Raw genomic sequence first — 15,327 nt, forward strand, 5'->3', positions numbered from 1 at the left:
ATAAGAACTCTCATAGAGGGAGAGAACTGAACAAAAAAAGTAATAACGAAGATAATAACACTAAAACCTTAGGAAAAGGGTTGAAAATAATCTAATTTTCGAAAAAATTAAATTACTTTCGACTAAGGAGGCCAATAAATTTGAAAACCCTAGAAGGAAAATAATCCATTTTATGTATATTACACAAAATCAGATTGATTTGGAAGAAAATTATACAAATTCCTCATGGTTGTAATCTATCGCACAATATATATTATATATAGTGCAATTTGCATGAAATTACTCTGTTTGGCAATACTAGTTGAAAATAAACTGAAACTGATAAGTTAAATAAAACTTGACAAAATAAAACTGAAATTGATGAGGTAGCTGATAGCTTAACTGTTTGGCAAAATTAGTTGTTGTTAAAATTTGAAAATGATATTCCAAAATTTCAGTTACATGATTTAAAAAAAGGTAAAAATTTTAACTTATCATTTAAGTCATTTTAACCACTTGAAATTTTATTTTAGATACTCCTAAACAATACTCCCTCTGTTTTTTTTTATCTTTCTCACTTAGAATCTTGACACTATTCATGCATAGAGAGAATCTTCTCAAATGTTCTCAATTTATAAGAAAAAACATAGTCATGTGGGGTCTTGTTTGATTCGTCTCAATTAGTACTTTATTAATATTCAATCGTTATAATTTTTACTAATATATAATGAAAGATATTTAAGTTTTAAAACGTGCATTGGCAAACGTGCAAAGTCAAAGTAAGAATGATAAAAAAAAACAGAGAGAGTACCAATCATTTTAGAACCTAAAATATATTATCACCTTATTATTTTAGGTAAATAAAATGATTCCCCAAACAAAACCACTATATGAACCTATTTCATTCACTATACATGGAATAATTGCATATGTCTCATATGCATTGCCCAATATATATGCTTCTATTTCTTTATTAAAAAAGTATGTACATGCTTGTATTGCATTCAATTCACACGAAATAGTTTTATTTCATCTATCATACAGAGTACACAAAATAGGGTATTAAAATTTATACAAATTGAACAAAATTGGCAAAATATCCGAAAAAATGTCGGTACATATATATCTAGGATTCATAATCATATTAGTCAAATTTTCATCCATTGTACATCTAATATGATTTAACTAGCACTATATGCACGTAATGCGTGCGATAGTATATTAATATTAATATTAATAGTAACATCAAAAAGTGTTAAAAGACTAACTTAAGAATGCACATTTATGGTGAATATCGACGAGCTTTATGTTGTTATATGTGCATTACTCTAATGTAAAAGAGTAATGTTTTCCAGAAAGGACTATGTCGACGTATGATATGTTATCTTATTTGGTAGATAATTTTTTAACTCTCCTTTTAAACAATTATCTATGTTATGTTTTTTATTTAATTAAAAATGCATATATTTTATAGGCGTATTTAATGAGTAGTCTTTCAATTTAATTGCCTTGGTTAATTTATCCATATTTTGGTGAGTACTGCTTCAATTAAAAAAAAATTAGAAATTGATATTATCTGATGCTTTATGTTTATTTCTTTAATTATTTATCATTCCAACTGATTGTGAGCCCCAAAAAATAAAAAAAATAATATTCTCTAAGTTTCTTAATTCTTTTATGGTTTGTTAATGCATGTTATTTGAAATTGTTATAGCGACTGAGAATTTAGTCCATGACTCTCTAGTCTATACAAATGCACATAGACATCTCAAGTAGACGTTCAAAAAGTACCCAAACTCACATAGAAATTCACTCATTACGTTTTTTTTTTTGGTACAGAGATTTCATTCTTCAACTTTTCGCCATCCTTCTTTCTCTTTTCTTTTTATGTGCACAAATTTTCAAGCTGCAATTTCTTTTAGAAGCATTCAAGCTTTAATTTTAAGTTTCTTACTCTCTTTATTTTTTTTGATAATTTTTCCTTGATTATAGAAATTGAGAAGTCCACATATCTTTGGAATTTAACCTTCTTAAGCTTTGTACTTGCTTCCAAAGCTTTCATCTTTTTTTCACAGAAAGTTAATTAGCTTTGACTTTTGCACTTCAAAGGCAAGAAAATTCACACTATTTCTCACTTTCTGGATTTGAATATGAATTGTCTCTGTGATGAGAGTGTCGTTTTTGTTATTGTCCGTGGTATAATTTTTGGTAAGTGAATTTTTTTAGTTGATTGGATGTGAATTTAATTTGATTGAATCTTTTTTATTGGTAAGTTTGTATGATTGACCGTTATATGAGTTGATTGATTAGGTTTAATAGAGATTTGACTAATTTTTTTTGGGTAAGTTTATGAGTTTAATGAGTTGTTGTGGAGTAGTGAATATGTAAATTGTGATAGGGGGACACCATTACCCCCCTTGGCTTATATAATAGGGATTTGCGTTAGCTTTCTTGAACTAGATGGAAAGGGGCTCATCTAGTCAATTAGTGACTTTCTTTGCTTAAAAATAAAAAATTAAAGAAAAGAAGAAATGTGGTAATACCAATAAACCCGAATTTGGATCCTTTAGAGTTTTAGTGAAACTCTACAAGATAAAGTTGTATCTGAATCATACATTTTAAAATCAAGGGCTCATATTGGTGCTAGGGAAAATTTATAGATTTTTAATGAGAAAAAATAAGGGGGATTTTGTAAAGAGAATATATGAGCCATTGATTTTTTATTCAATGGTTGATATTGCTCAAACTCTACCTTATAGAGTTATTTTACAACTCTAGAGGATCTAGATGATCCAAACACCAATAAATCCTCTCGGAAGAAACCATGTCACCACAATTTTAATCTATTTCCACCCTCAAAACTACATGTTGTCACAGTCTCACGAAAAATAACTCCATTGGTTCAAATCCTTTACAAGTTAATATAATTTACATTTTTACAAGTTAGGCACTTAAAAGCATTGGAAAAGTGTAACTAATACTTATTTCGTTCTTTTTCTATTACAATAATGAGTTTGGGTACGATTTTTAAGTAAATTTAAAAGGTGGATAGTTGTTTAGTATAAAGTTAACCTCTAAATAATTAGCTAAAGTAGGAGAGAAATAAATTCTTAATAGAGTAAATCAATTTTATAAGGTAAAATGAGTAATTAATGATGGTTTACTAAGATAAAATAAGGGAAATATTGTCAAAATTTGCTTTTTTAAAAACGTGAAATTATTGCAATAGATTTAAAATATCCAAAAAGATAACTATTGGAATAGAAAAAGAAGATAAAAAGAACAAATTGAACTAATAACTTAAAGTAAAATAGTAAAAATAGTAAGACCTCTACAAATTGCACCAAAATACTATTACTAGTCTACTAGTAAGTACTTATCTTATCAAATGTGGAAAAAATTGCATTAGAATCTAGTCAACTTTTGATGGCGGTGCCACGCAGATTATCTTTAATTAATCATTTTCCCATCACCAATATTGTCTCTATCTCAGCTATATACCTCTTTCTTATACCATAAAATAAATTAAAGTGCCTTATCAAAATGATCTATTACAGGGTTACCTGTTTAATTTAACTCTAAAAACCAAATCCTACAAATAAAATTAAAAGAAGAAACTCCACCATAAAGATCTTTCACAAAATTTAATTCCACATTCGTTCATAATAAATCAAGCAATACTTGTCCTCTTCAGTTTTTTTGTGTTTGCACCCGATTCACATTTTGAGCTACATCCGAATTGAGGCTAAGTTTGGGATGATTAGGTTTCATTCCTCTCCTAAGAATGTTGCTGGGATTCGAACACAAATCCGTCCTACCAAAATCAGTCCCATCACCACTGAGCTAACACTTATTTAATTGGTTCCTATTCAGTTCCTCTATATATACTTCTGTCATTCTTTACCAAACCCAGCCTATTTCAAAAAGTCAACCATCCCCTAAAGTTAGAGATCATGACTCCTCATTCTATCCTCTCCATACCCACCATTCTCCTCTTCCTCTTAATTGCTCCTCTTTCTACCACCACCGCCGCCGCAAAAACAACTGCCGTCCTCGACATCAATGGCCGCCCTCTCAAAACAGACTCAACCTATTACATCCTCCCCGTGAGCCGAGGCCGAGGCGGAGGTCTAGCAATGGCACCTAAAAACGCCACTGAATCATGCCCACTTTACGTAGCTCAAGAAAACCATGAAGTCTCCAACGGACTACCTCTTAAGTTCTTCCCAACTAACCCAAATGATCACGATAAAATCCCCTTAGGCTCTGATGTTAACATCGTTTTCGATGCCGCCACCATCTGCGTACAACCCACTGGATGGATGCTAGTCTTCGACGAGGCGACTGGAACGCGGTATGTGGGGACTGGAGGAACCATTGGAAACCCTGGGGTTGATACTTTGAGTAACTGGTTCGCAATAGAGAAAGCTGGGAGTGGACTATATGATTATAAGATTAGGTTTTGTCCAGCTGTTTGTATCTTTTGTACGGTAATGTGTGGAGATGTGGGTGTTTTTATAGGGGAGGGTGGCACTAGGTTTCTGGCTCTTACTGATCGCCCTCTCTTGGTTAGGTTTAAAAAAGCTTCAAGCTATTGAGCATATGTCACTACTCACTAGTATGCATGTCTGAATTTTGTTTTTGGTGCATATGTACTACTGTGTTTTGATTAACTTGTCAAATGGTTAAGGCTTAGAGCGAGCCTTGGATTGTGGTTTGCTTTTGATGTTAAAGTATCAATAAAATCGTGGATTCTTATAATCCCTCCGTCTTAAAATATAATGCTTGATTCTCTTTATTTACCGAAATTAAGATAAGTAAAATCTAAGAAAAATAGGAAGAATTCTTGTTTATTTAAATAAATAAAAGCAATGGTCGAGGGCATTTTGGAAAAAAGAAACGTTTCAAATAGAAACAAGCACTATACTTGAGACATTTCAAAATTAAATACATTTTTGGATGGAGACCGAGAGTATAATCTTTTGTAGACCCGTTATTCCATATAACCAATACAATGTGACTCGACTATGAACATCCAAACTATACGTTACATACATAAATTAAAGTTCCAACGCCCAAGCACTAGATCGTATAATCAACTAAGGGTTTAACTATATGACTTCAAATTGCATTGATGACTAGCTAATAATATCTGTAGGACATATCATGGTATGAATTAATAAGTTTATTATATTGAGAAAGAGAAAGAATGCTGGGGCCTGTTCCTTTTTGTTCAGCACCAAGAACATATGGAGGTAAGAAATCTAAAGTTCAAGTTGTTTTACAAAAGTAAAGCAACAGAAGCTAATACCAAGTGCATTGCAGCATATTAGAGTCCAACAAAGACTATAAAGTATAAAGCATTAAGACAAAAGATGGCTAATTATAAGTAGCTACAATAGAACAAACAAAAATTGAACTATAAAGTATATATAAATATATAACAAGTTAAACTTGAATAAAGGATGGAAAGTTAAACACTACATTGAACATATATTTTGCAAGTATTAGTTGTTATAGTAGCAACATCAGAAATTCACAAGTGTTTTAATGTATAATGCAACTTCAAAAGAGGTATTCGTAAGATTTCGGGCTTGTCCATAAAACCTTGATACTTGGAAATGGTGTATATATGTCCTATGAACAAAATTGTCAAATATCAAGTTAATTCATTATATGAAATTATAATTGGACAACGTACGGGGCAAAGTCAATTTTAGTTATTCTATAATATCATAAAATTTAAAGTACGAGTAATGAATTTTGAGATTTAGATAAAATTACTCTCATGTAGTTCTCAAAGTCTAGAAGCATTAACTATAGTGAATGACATTGATAGTAGTATGTAAAAAATATTTCATATTGTCAATTCAAAAGTATTAAACAAAATTTTCAGGTATGAAGTCCATTTTTAAATAACCATAACTGTATAATGCATAGGTCGTAAGTCAATTTTAGTTATTCTCAATACGAGATTGTAAAATTTAAATTATAAGTTATGAGTTTTGAAATTTAGACAGAATTATTCAAATGAAATTCCCAAAATCTAAAAGCATTGGCTATAGTGAATGACATTGATAGTAATATGTAATTAGTAATTGATATAGCCAATTCAAATGTATATAACAAAATTTTCAGATATCAAGTCTATTTACAAAAATCATAACTATACAATATACGGGTCATAAGCCAATTTTAATTAAACTCAATACATAATCATAAAAACTTAAATCACAAGTTACTAATTTTGAAATTTAGATAGAATTGTGCTCATGGAATTCTCAAAGCCTAAAACCATTAACTATAGTCAATGACATTGATAATAACATGTAAACAACACTTCATATGGCCAATTTAAAGGTATCGAACAAACCTTTTAGATATCAAGTCCATTTTGCTAAAATGATAATTGTACAATGTATGGGACATAAACCATTTTAAATATTCTCCATAAATGATCAAAAATTTAAATCATAAGTCATTAATTTTGAAATTTAGATAATTATTCACATGGTCTTAAAAAGCATAGAGTATAGTCAATTATATTAACGGTAATATGTAAAAAGTATTTCATATTGTCACTTCAAAGTACTGAACAAAATTTTCAGATATCAAGGTCATCTTAGAAAAATCACAAATGTACAACGTACGAGTCATAAATCCAATTTAATTATTCTCAATACAAGATCATAAAATTTAAATTACAAGTTATTAGTTTCGAAATTTAGATAGAGTTATTCTAATGGAGTTTCAAAGCCTAAAAGAAATGGTTATATGTAAAAAAGAATTTCTTGTTCCTTCTCTATATATAATGTCCATTTACTTTTGTTTCAAGGTCCAAAATTAGAAAAATTTATTACTCCCTCTGTATTTTTTTTATCTTTGTCACTTAGAATCTTGACACTATTCACAATTAGAGAGAATCTTCTGGATTCTTCTCAATATATAAGAAAAAATATAGTCATGTGGGTCTTGTTTGATTCATCTCAATAAGGGTGTGTTCTCTATCTTCAACTTAAAAAATTAAGTTTCAGGTCCAATAAGTTCAGATAAGTTGTAATCAGGTCCAATCAGGGCAATAAGTTTCAATCACGTCTAATAAGGTCCAATAAGTTCCAATTAGGTGCAATAAAGTTCCAATCAGGTCTAATAAGGTCCAATAAGTTCCAATTGCTAAACGTTAATAAGTTTCAATCAGGTCCAATAAGTCAATAAGTTTTAATCAGGTCCAATGAATTTCAATCAAGTCCGATAAGTTGAATCAGGTCCAATCAGGTTTAATAAGTTCCAATCAGTTCAGTTCAGGTTCAATAAGTTCAGTCATTCAGATAAGTACATGGCCAATAATTTGAAGAGAACGCACCCTAAGTACTATTTTAATATTCAATTATTATAATTTTTACTAATATACTCCCTCCGTTTCCTAAAGATCTTCCCTCTTTCCATTTAAGTGTGTTTCTAAAAGATCTTCCCTCTTTTACTTTATTCCTTATTTGGCATTTTTTTCCCTTTTTACCCTCTCATGTCCCTATCATATGGTCCACCATTACATTATTAATTCAATTTTACTCCCTTTCTCTCTCCTACTTTAACCCATTTTTATTTATTTATTCATCTTAATCTTTTTCTCTCTCCTACTTTACCCACCCCACACCCCACACAAATGGATTCTCCTTGGTATCTGTAGGAACAGTAACAAGGAAGATCTTTAGGAAACGGAGGGAGTATATTAAAAGATATTTAATGTAGAATAAGTACATTGACGAACGTGCAAAGTCAAAGTAGGAAAGATAAAAAAAATACAGAATGAGTATAATTTTATCTCCATGATCCTTATGTGTTAACAATATTGTCTTAGATATGCTTGAATTCATTTAATTTATTAGGTATATTATAAAAAAATGATAATCAAATGTGTGCATTCAAGACCCTAACAAGCAAGGATAACAACATCAAAGATGAAGTGAGTCGTTTTTTTCTTTAAATAAGTAAATAATCATAAATTCAACCATTGATTTTTTATCGCTCATCACTCATGCTTTAGAAAACATGTACTAATGGCTAATAACGAATTGTAATTCACTTTTTCAAACATATATGTAATTTTAAAATTTCTCTTTTACATTATCACTTTTATAGATAATGAATTAAATATTACCACGGTGATTTTAGGAAAAATACATAAGATTTGAATTTGTATAAAACAAAAAACTTCTCGTGCAATTTGCACGGATCTTAAACCTAGTTATATATATTATATATATATAATATATATATATATATATATATATATATATATATTATATATATATAATCCTATACAAAATCTCCCATCCCGCATCGAAAAGACCGTCGCCCGGTTGCCCGGGCCGAACCGCCCAATTGGGCGCGCAAGCTAATTTGATGCAACTCTGCCCAGTCACCTAGACCAAACTGCCCAGGCGGGCGATATAGCCCAGTCAGGCGAGACTTGCCCGATTGACCGGGCGAGCACACTGCTCCACTATTTGACGCGACCTTAAGCCCAAATTTAAGGCATAATTCTTACATGGTACTATGGTTATTAAGCCAAGGCAGCACCACTTTCCTTCTAATAGTATAAAGTAGGTTTCGCAAAGGCGCAACATACGAGTGATTATATTACGCCATTAATTCGAGATCTTTATTTCCCATGAAAAATTACTCCGTCGACCTTATTTCGAGCACTAAACGTCATCACATAGATCATTCGAAAGGAATAATAGAGCTATTATTAGCATTATACGTGCATCGGTGTATGATAAGATCAGATCATATGATGTGAACGTGGGGCATGGCCGCATGGGCGCATGGCCACCTTGCTTGCAGTTAAGTCTTTTCTTTTCAATGCTATGTTTGGCATATAAAATGGTTTATTCATGTGCATAGTCAATGCTAAATGAAGAAACTCGTCCTTGTGTTCCGTACTTGAAAATAATCAATGCGCCTCGCCTTAAGTATACGCACCTCAACGCTAAAGACTCGACCACTAATTAATCTGATTTTAGTAATTAACTAGTATTTTGATTCGCATGATGCTTCATATAAATTATAATTATTAAATATATTATTATATATAAATTTTATAATTTATTTTATTAGATATTAGTAATTTTTCTTGTTTTGTGCTCAATTGGAAGATAGAAATTATGACATGATAAGTTGTTAAAATAACTTTTAAGGAATTGGCAATAGAAATGACAGCTTTAATAGATGGCTTAAAATAATGTGGTTACCTTAATAAAAGTGTTAGAGATAAAATCAAAGCTTGTTTATATTTTTATAATTACATTTATAATACTTTAGTTTTATTTTGAAACATTAAACATTGAAATTGTGGTGGATTGGTGGTTAGACTCTCACATTTTATTTCAAATGGCATGTGTTTGGAACCTAAAAGCTACATTGTTAATATTTCTAAATGAGATCATAAACATGTTTATTAGTAGTTTGAGAAGATTTTCACGTGACACATACATGTAGGATTACATAAAATTGAAAATTTTCATGAGAAGAATTATTTCTAAAGTTTCACTCCATTTCACAAATGTTCTTTTTACTCAAGTATAAAATAAATAATGAGTAAAGTTATGAAGATGAATAGTGTGAAAATACAAAGTATAATAATTATGTTAGAGCTAATTAACTTTAAATTGAAAAAAATAAATACTTTTGATAAATAAATATTAACTTGAAGGAAACCGTCTCAGAAAGAGTATAATATCAAAATCTGCTGCTTTAGTAACTTAGTTTATAAAAACTGGTCCTTGACTTCTTAACAATATAGACTAGTCTAAATGCATGCTATGTGTGCGAAAATACGTAGAAAATTAATTTTTAGGAGATGTAAAAAAAGAAATTAATTGTTAACTATATCTAATAAATTAGGAATTTTTGAATGGTTGACTGTTTTCTTTTTGTAATGTCTTTTTTTAAATATTTTTTTTTACTTTTTTAATTGATTAGGTAGTTTCTTTTTTATTTTTAATTTTTCTAATTTTAATTATAAGTAGTTACTTTTTTTAATTTTTTCTATTTTTTTGGTGTCCTACCCTCTTGACATATCGAATAGAGATCTATAGTTAACCATTTTCTACATTACCTCTTATTCATTTCCCTTGATAAATAACAAGTTAACAACCCTCCTAAAGTCGTACCTTCTCCTTTGTCCTTTAATTCATAGCTATCCACATCTCTTCACAAGTCCACAAAAATGACTCACGTAATAATCTCAGCAGCCACCATCTTCCTCTTTCTCTGTCTCTCTCCTCTCACCTCAACCGCAGATACCACCGCGGTCCTCGACATCAATGGCCGCCCTCTTCAAGCCGGCTGCAACTACTACATCCTCCCCGTGATCCGAGGCCGAGGCGGGGGCCTAACAATGACATCTAAAAATGCCACCGAATTGTGCCCACTCTACGTAGCTCAAGAAGATCATGAAGTCTCAAATGGCCTACCTCTCAAGTTTTACCCGGTCAATCCTAAAGATAAAAGGATATCTCTTTCATCTGACCTCAACTTCGTGTTCGACGCCGCAACCACTTGTGTGCAATCCACTGGGTGGAGCTTGACCATTGAGATGGAGACCGGAAGGCGGTATGTCGGGACCGGGGGAGAAATTGGGAATCCTGGGGTGGAGACAGTCGATAACTGGTTCAAGATAGAGAAGGATGGAAGTGGGAAGTATTATTATAAGATTGTGTATTGTCCTGGTGTTTGTAACTTTTGTAAGGTGATGTGTGGAGATGTGGGTGTTTTTATTGAGAAAGATGGGAGGAGGTTGTTGGGTTTTAGTGATCAGCCTCTTTTGGTTATGTTCAAGAAAGCTTAAGAAAATGTTTGGAACATAATGTTTTTATGATGATTTTTATGAAGATAGTCAATTGTGGCTCCTTTGAGATTTTGTAATATGATATATTAACAAAATCTTTTTATGTTGTGCATGGGATGATAACTTTGTATAGCATGATCTACAATGACATTAATCAGCAAAAACTATTATATTTATAAATTATGGGATTAAAGGGGTGTTTTGTAAAAGAGAGTTTTAGATAAAGTTTTGGAATTAAAATTCTCAAAATGAAAAAGCTTCTAATATGAGCTTTTTCTTTAAAGGATTAGGTAAAAATATGTTTAATAATTTTTTTTGCCTCTAATAACAATACTACAAATATGCAATAAAATATCTATAAATATCATTTTCACAAAAACAAGTGGCAATCATAAACTTTTAGGAATCAATTAGTTGTTAGCAAACACATTTATAACCAAAGTTGTCAAATCAGCAGTCAAATCTGGTGAACAAAAAGTTAAAACTCAATCCACAAACTCTAAATTTTAACAACTACTCCCTCCGTCCCTTAATAGAGTGCCCATTTCTTTTTTGGACACTATTCAAAGGTAAAGAAAGCCCTCAAAAAATATTTCTAATATATAAGAAAAAACATAGTCATGTGGGGTCTTGTTTGATTCGTCTCATTACGTACATTAAGAAAATCAAACTTTTATAATTTTTACTAATATGAAATTAAAGATATTAACGATACAAAACGTGCATTGGCAAACGTGCATTGGAGAAATGGGCACTCTATTAAGGGACGGAGGGAGTAAATTCTAAACTCTAATTGCTAAAGAGGGTCATAGTGAAGGAGATGTAGAGCACGAGAGGAGTTTTTGCATAGCCTCCGTCGCTAGGTTTTTCTACTTTTTTGAAGGATTTTCCTTCATTGTTTAATCTTATTTCTCTTTCTTAATCTACTCTTTTCTTCTTGGCCTTAATTGTGAATCTTTATAGGGGTTTTCACTGGTGTTGCTACGGTAGTAAGCCCCTAAAACTCCTTTAATTGCTTCCAATAAGTATATCCCATCCTTAAGATGATATTTATTTTAGGGTGTTCATTTTTTTTTTCCATAAGATGAAGAAGAAAGATCTAACAATCTCTATTTTCTGTAAGAGTCTAGAAGGACTATGCATCAGCGGTAGTTAAGCCGAATCATAGCGAACTCACGAATTGTATTGCTTCGGGTGAATTTTTTATTAAGGCTATTTTTAATCAAATATGCAATGTATCTAGTTCTAAAAAGGTGATATATATTTTAGTGATTGTAAGTGTCGTTTGGCTATCCCTTATTAATGAAATCGTTTTTCCCTGTAAATAAAAAAAAGCTTTTATCAATCAATTATTTGTTACCAAACACATTTATAAACAAAGTTGTCAAATCAGCAGTCAAATCTACTGAACAAAAAGTTAAAACTCAAACAACATACTCTAAATTTTAACAACTAAGCTCTAAACTCTATTTGTCAAAGAGGACCATAGTGAACGGGACATAGAGCACGAGGGAGTTTCAAGTTGTTTAGTTTAAATAGAAACTCGTTGTTGGTCCGGATTATTTACCAATATGAATTTGAATTCTTAAATCAAACACTTGAAATAAGTGAAAAAAAGTTATAGGCATTGGATTATGCCCGTTAAATAAACTTCTTGTTCCTATAAAATTTTCTACATAGTAAATTATAAGATGGATTATTGATCAATATAACCCCCGCTTCAAGAGATTACATATATATTTAAATTTATAATTCATTCCAAAGACTACAATAAAATCTTATTTTTGAAATTTAGGTTAATATGTAAGAATATAACGGGTGAAATTGAATAGTTTAGTGGTATTAATTAGGGAGGTTATAAAAAATTAAATAGCTTTTTTTAGTATATATAAGAATACTAAAGGTAGGACACGATATTATGAAAATTAAGTTAATGAGTATTAATATACACATTTGTATTGTTGTAAAAATAGAAATACTTTTTTATCTTTAAATAATTTTTTTTTCCACAAAACTAACATGAGATTTTAGAGTATAATTGACTAGTGCATTTGTATGGATCTCAACTGAGAGATTATAGATTCGAATAAAAATATCGTATTTTTATTGTTTAGTATATTTTATTAATTGTGTAGGGACGGACTAAGCACATATGTCATAGCTAAGAAAAGTCCTTACGCTATAACTAAATATATATGTGTTGATTTCAGTAGGCTTAGCTTCTAAAACTATTGTTATCAATTTAGATCTAGTCAAACTTGGATGACAGTGACATAAGTAGTAGATTATCTTGTTCATCGCTTCTAGTTAGGAATGACAATTGAGTCTGGATCTAACACTGATCCGTCCCAATTTGAATAGAAAAAATCCTAGCCTCCGACTAAATGATAATTTGAATTCGACTCTATCTAAAAAGTCTAAATCTGAAATGGAGAGGTCGGAGTTGGATCTCATTAAGAAATATGATGACTTTATTCGAATCTGATTGCGATTTTAAGACAATTAGTTCTTTTTTATTTATATTAATGTATTATCCATGTATAGTCTGACTCCGACATTGAAGCAATTGTATTATATAAGATTTTTTTATCAAAAAATGATGGTTAAAAAATAATAATGACTAGCAAATTTTTCTATTAAAAAAATAAAAACAAAAAAAGTTGGATCAAGTTGAAGTCAAATACTAGGATTTTATGTTGGATTGAATTCGTATTTTCGGAGTCGATGTGAAAATCGAAATCAGGATAGGAGTCAAATTAAAAATCTGACTTCTTGTAACGCCAAAGTCGAATTATACATAATACGATCCAAGTCGGACTTGCCGACATCCCAAAATTTTCTCTGTCATTTCCCTATCCTACTTCCTATAAATAACCACCCTACGCACTGCACCTTCTCCTTCAACAACTATCCATATCTCTTTACTGTCTTACAAGAAGTCAACAAAAATGAGTCACGTTGTAATCCTCTCCGCAGCCACCATCTTCCTCTTCCTCTGTCTCTCCCCTCTCACATCCACCGCAGCTAGCACTGCGGTCCTCGACATCAATGGCCGCCCTCTTCAAGCCCGCTCCAACTACTACATCCTCCCCGTGATCCGAGGCCGAGGCGGGGGCCTAAGAATGACACCTAAAAACGCCACTCAACTTTGCCCACTCGCGTACGTAGCTCAAGAAAGTAGTGAACTCGCCAATGGCTTACCTCTTAAGTTCTACCCAGTCAATCCTAAAGACAAAACAATTTCTCTCTCCACTGACCTCAACTTCGTCTTCGATGCCGCAACCATCTGCGTGCAATCGACTCAATGGAGGTTGGCCTTTGACGAGGTGACTGGAAGGCGGTACGTCGGGTTCGGTGGAGAAATTGGGAATCCTGGGGGGAACACAGTGAGTAATTGGTTCAAGATAGAGAAGGCTGAAACTGGGAAGTATGATTATAAAATAGTGTTTTGTCCTGGTGTTTGTAATTTCTGTAAGGTGGTATGTGGAGATATAGGTGTTTTTGTTGAGAAAGATGGGAGAAGGTTGTTGGGAATTAATAATCAGCCTCTTTTGGTTATGTTTAAGAAAGCTTAAACAAAGGTTTTAATAATATTCAAGGTTATCTTGCGAGTTGCGAAGATAGTCAATTATTGATGCTTGGATTGATTTTGTAATATGATATATGAATAAGGCAAAAGCTAACGGACACTCCTGAGATGCTAGATAAGAAATATATCGTTCTACTCAATTAGTCATATTTATATAAAATAATATAATAATGTATAACTCTAATGCAATACATTTAATGAATAAAGTCGTTTTATTTACCATTGTGCATCAATGATAAGTTGTTAACTATGTATTATGATCTACAATTAAATTAATCAACAAACAAATTAAACAAAAGAGTTAGCAGATAATGAGTTTGTTTTGTAAGAGATCGCCTACTTTTAAATTAAATTTAGGCAACGGTAAGCTCAATATTAAAAAGAGAATTAACCCAATAATAACTAAGTTAATTTCTTTCGGTGACTAGTTTAATCAATTTAGTAACTAAGTCTACTTTTATTTTAAAATTAGACCGTCTTTTTTTATATGTGTATTGTATGACGGCATGCAACCCTTTACAAGTAATATATACAATAGTCGCATCACCAACCCTACACATAGTTGTACATAGGACAACATAGCAGATTATCTTGGATCAATCAAACAAAATACTCTTAGGACTGTACTAATTAAAGGTAAGGAACCAAGTAATGGTCCTAAGGTGAGCTGTATTAAAGGTTTGGGCCTTTCTTTCTAGACTCTCCCTCAAACTGAGAGTGGGGTAAAGCTTGAACTTCTGGTTTGGACAAGATGAGTTGATGTTGAGCTATAGGCAGTCCCTTGGTAAGAATTTCAGCCAGTTGGAGTTTGGATGGGACATAAGTGGGTGCAATGGCACCACTATTGATCTTGTCTCTTACAAAATGGCAATGAACCTCGACATGTTTGGTTCTTTCATGATGAACC

The 15,327-nt window shown here is 31.6% G+C and overlaps 3 protein-coding genes across 3 annotated transcripts; all 3 read left to right on the plus strand.

Moving 5' to 3' along the window:
- Positions 1 to 3,889: 3,889 nt before the first annotated feature.
- Positions 3,890 to 4,738, plus strand: LOC104897922 (kunitz trypsin inhibitor 5). Its single transcript, XM_010684890.4, has one exon. The coding sequence runs from the start codon at positions 3,933 to 3,935 to the stop codon at positions 4,575 to 4,577; it is 645 nt and encodes a 214-aa protein (XP_010683192.2). The 5' UTR covers positions 3,890 to 3,932; the 3' UTR covers positions 4,578 to 4,738.
- A 5,367-nt stretch (positions 4,739 to 10,105) lies between these two features.
- LOC104897923 (kunitz trypsin inhibitor 5) lies at positions 10,106 to 10,946 on the plus strand. Its single transcript, XM_010684891.3, has one exon. It carries the CDS (start codon positions 10,211 to 10,213, stop codon positions 10,829 to 10,831), a length of 621 nt encoding a protein of 206 aa, XP_010683193.2. The 5' UTR covers positions 10,106 to 10,210; the 3' UTR covers positions 10,832 to 10,946.
- A 2,762-nt stretch (positions 10,947 to 13,708) lies between these two features.
- Positions 13,709 to 14,639, plus strand: LOC104897924 (kunitz trypsin inhibitor 5). The gene has a single exon (XM_010684892.4). It carries the CDS (start codon positions 13,780 to 13,782, stop codon positions 14,404 to 14,406), a length of 627 nt encoding a protein of 208 aa, XP_010683194.3. The 5' UTR covers positions 13,709 to 13,779; the 3' UTR covers positions 14,407 to 14,639.
- The last annotated feature ends 688 nt before the right edge of the window (positions 14,640 to 15,327 follow it).

Source organism: Beta vulgaris, chromosome 6 (genome assembly GCF_026745355.1).
Source record: "Beta vulgaris subsp. vulgaris cultivar EL10 chromosome 6, EL10.2, whole genome shotgun sequence".
Taxonomy (NCBI): domain Eukaryota; kingdom Viridiplantae; phylum Streptophyta; class Magnoliopsida; order Caryophyllales; family Amaranthaceae; genus Beta; species Beta vulgaris.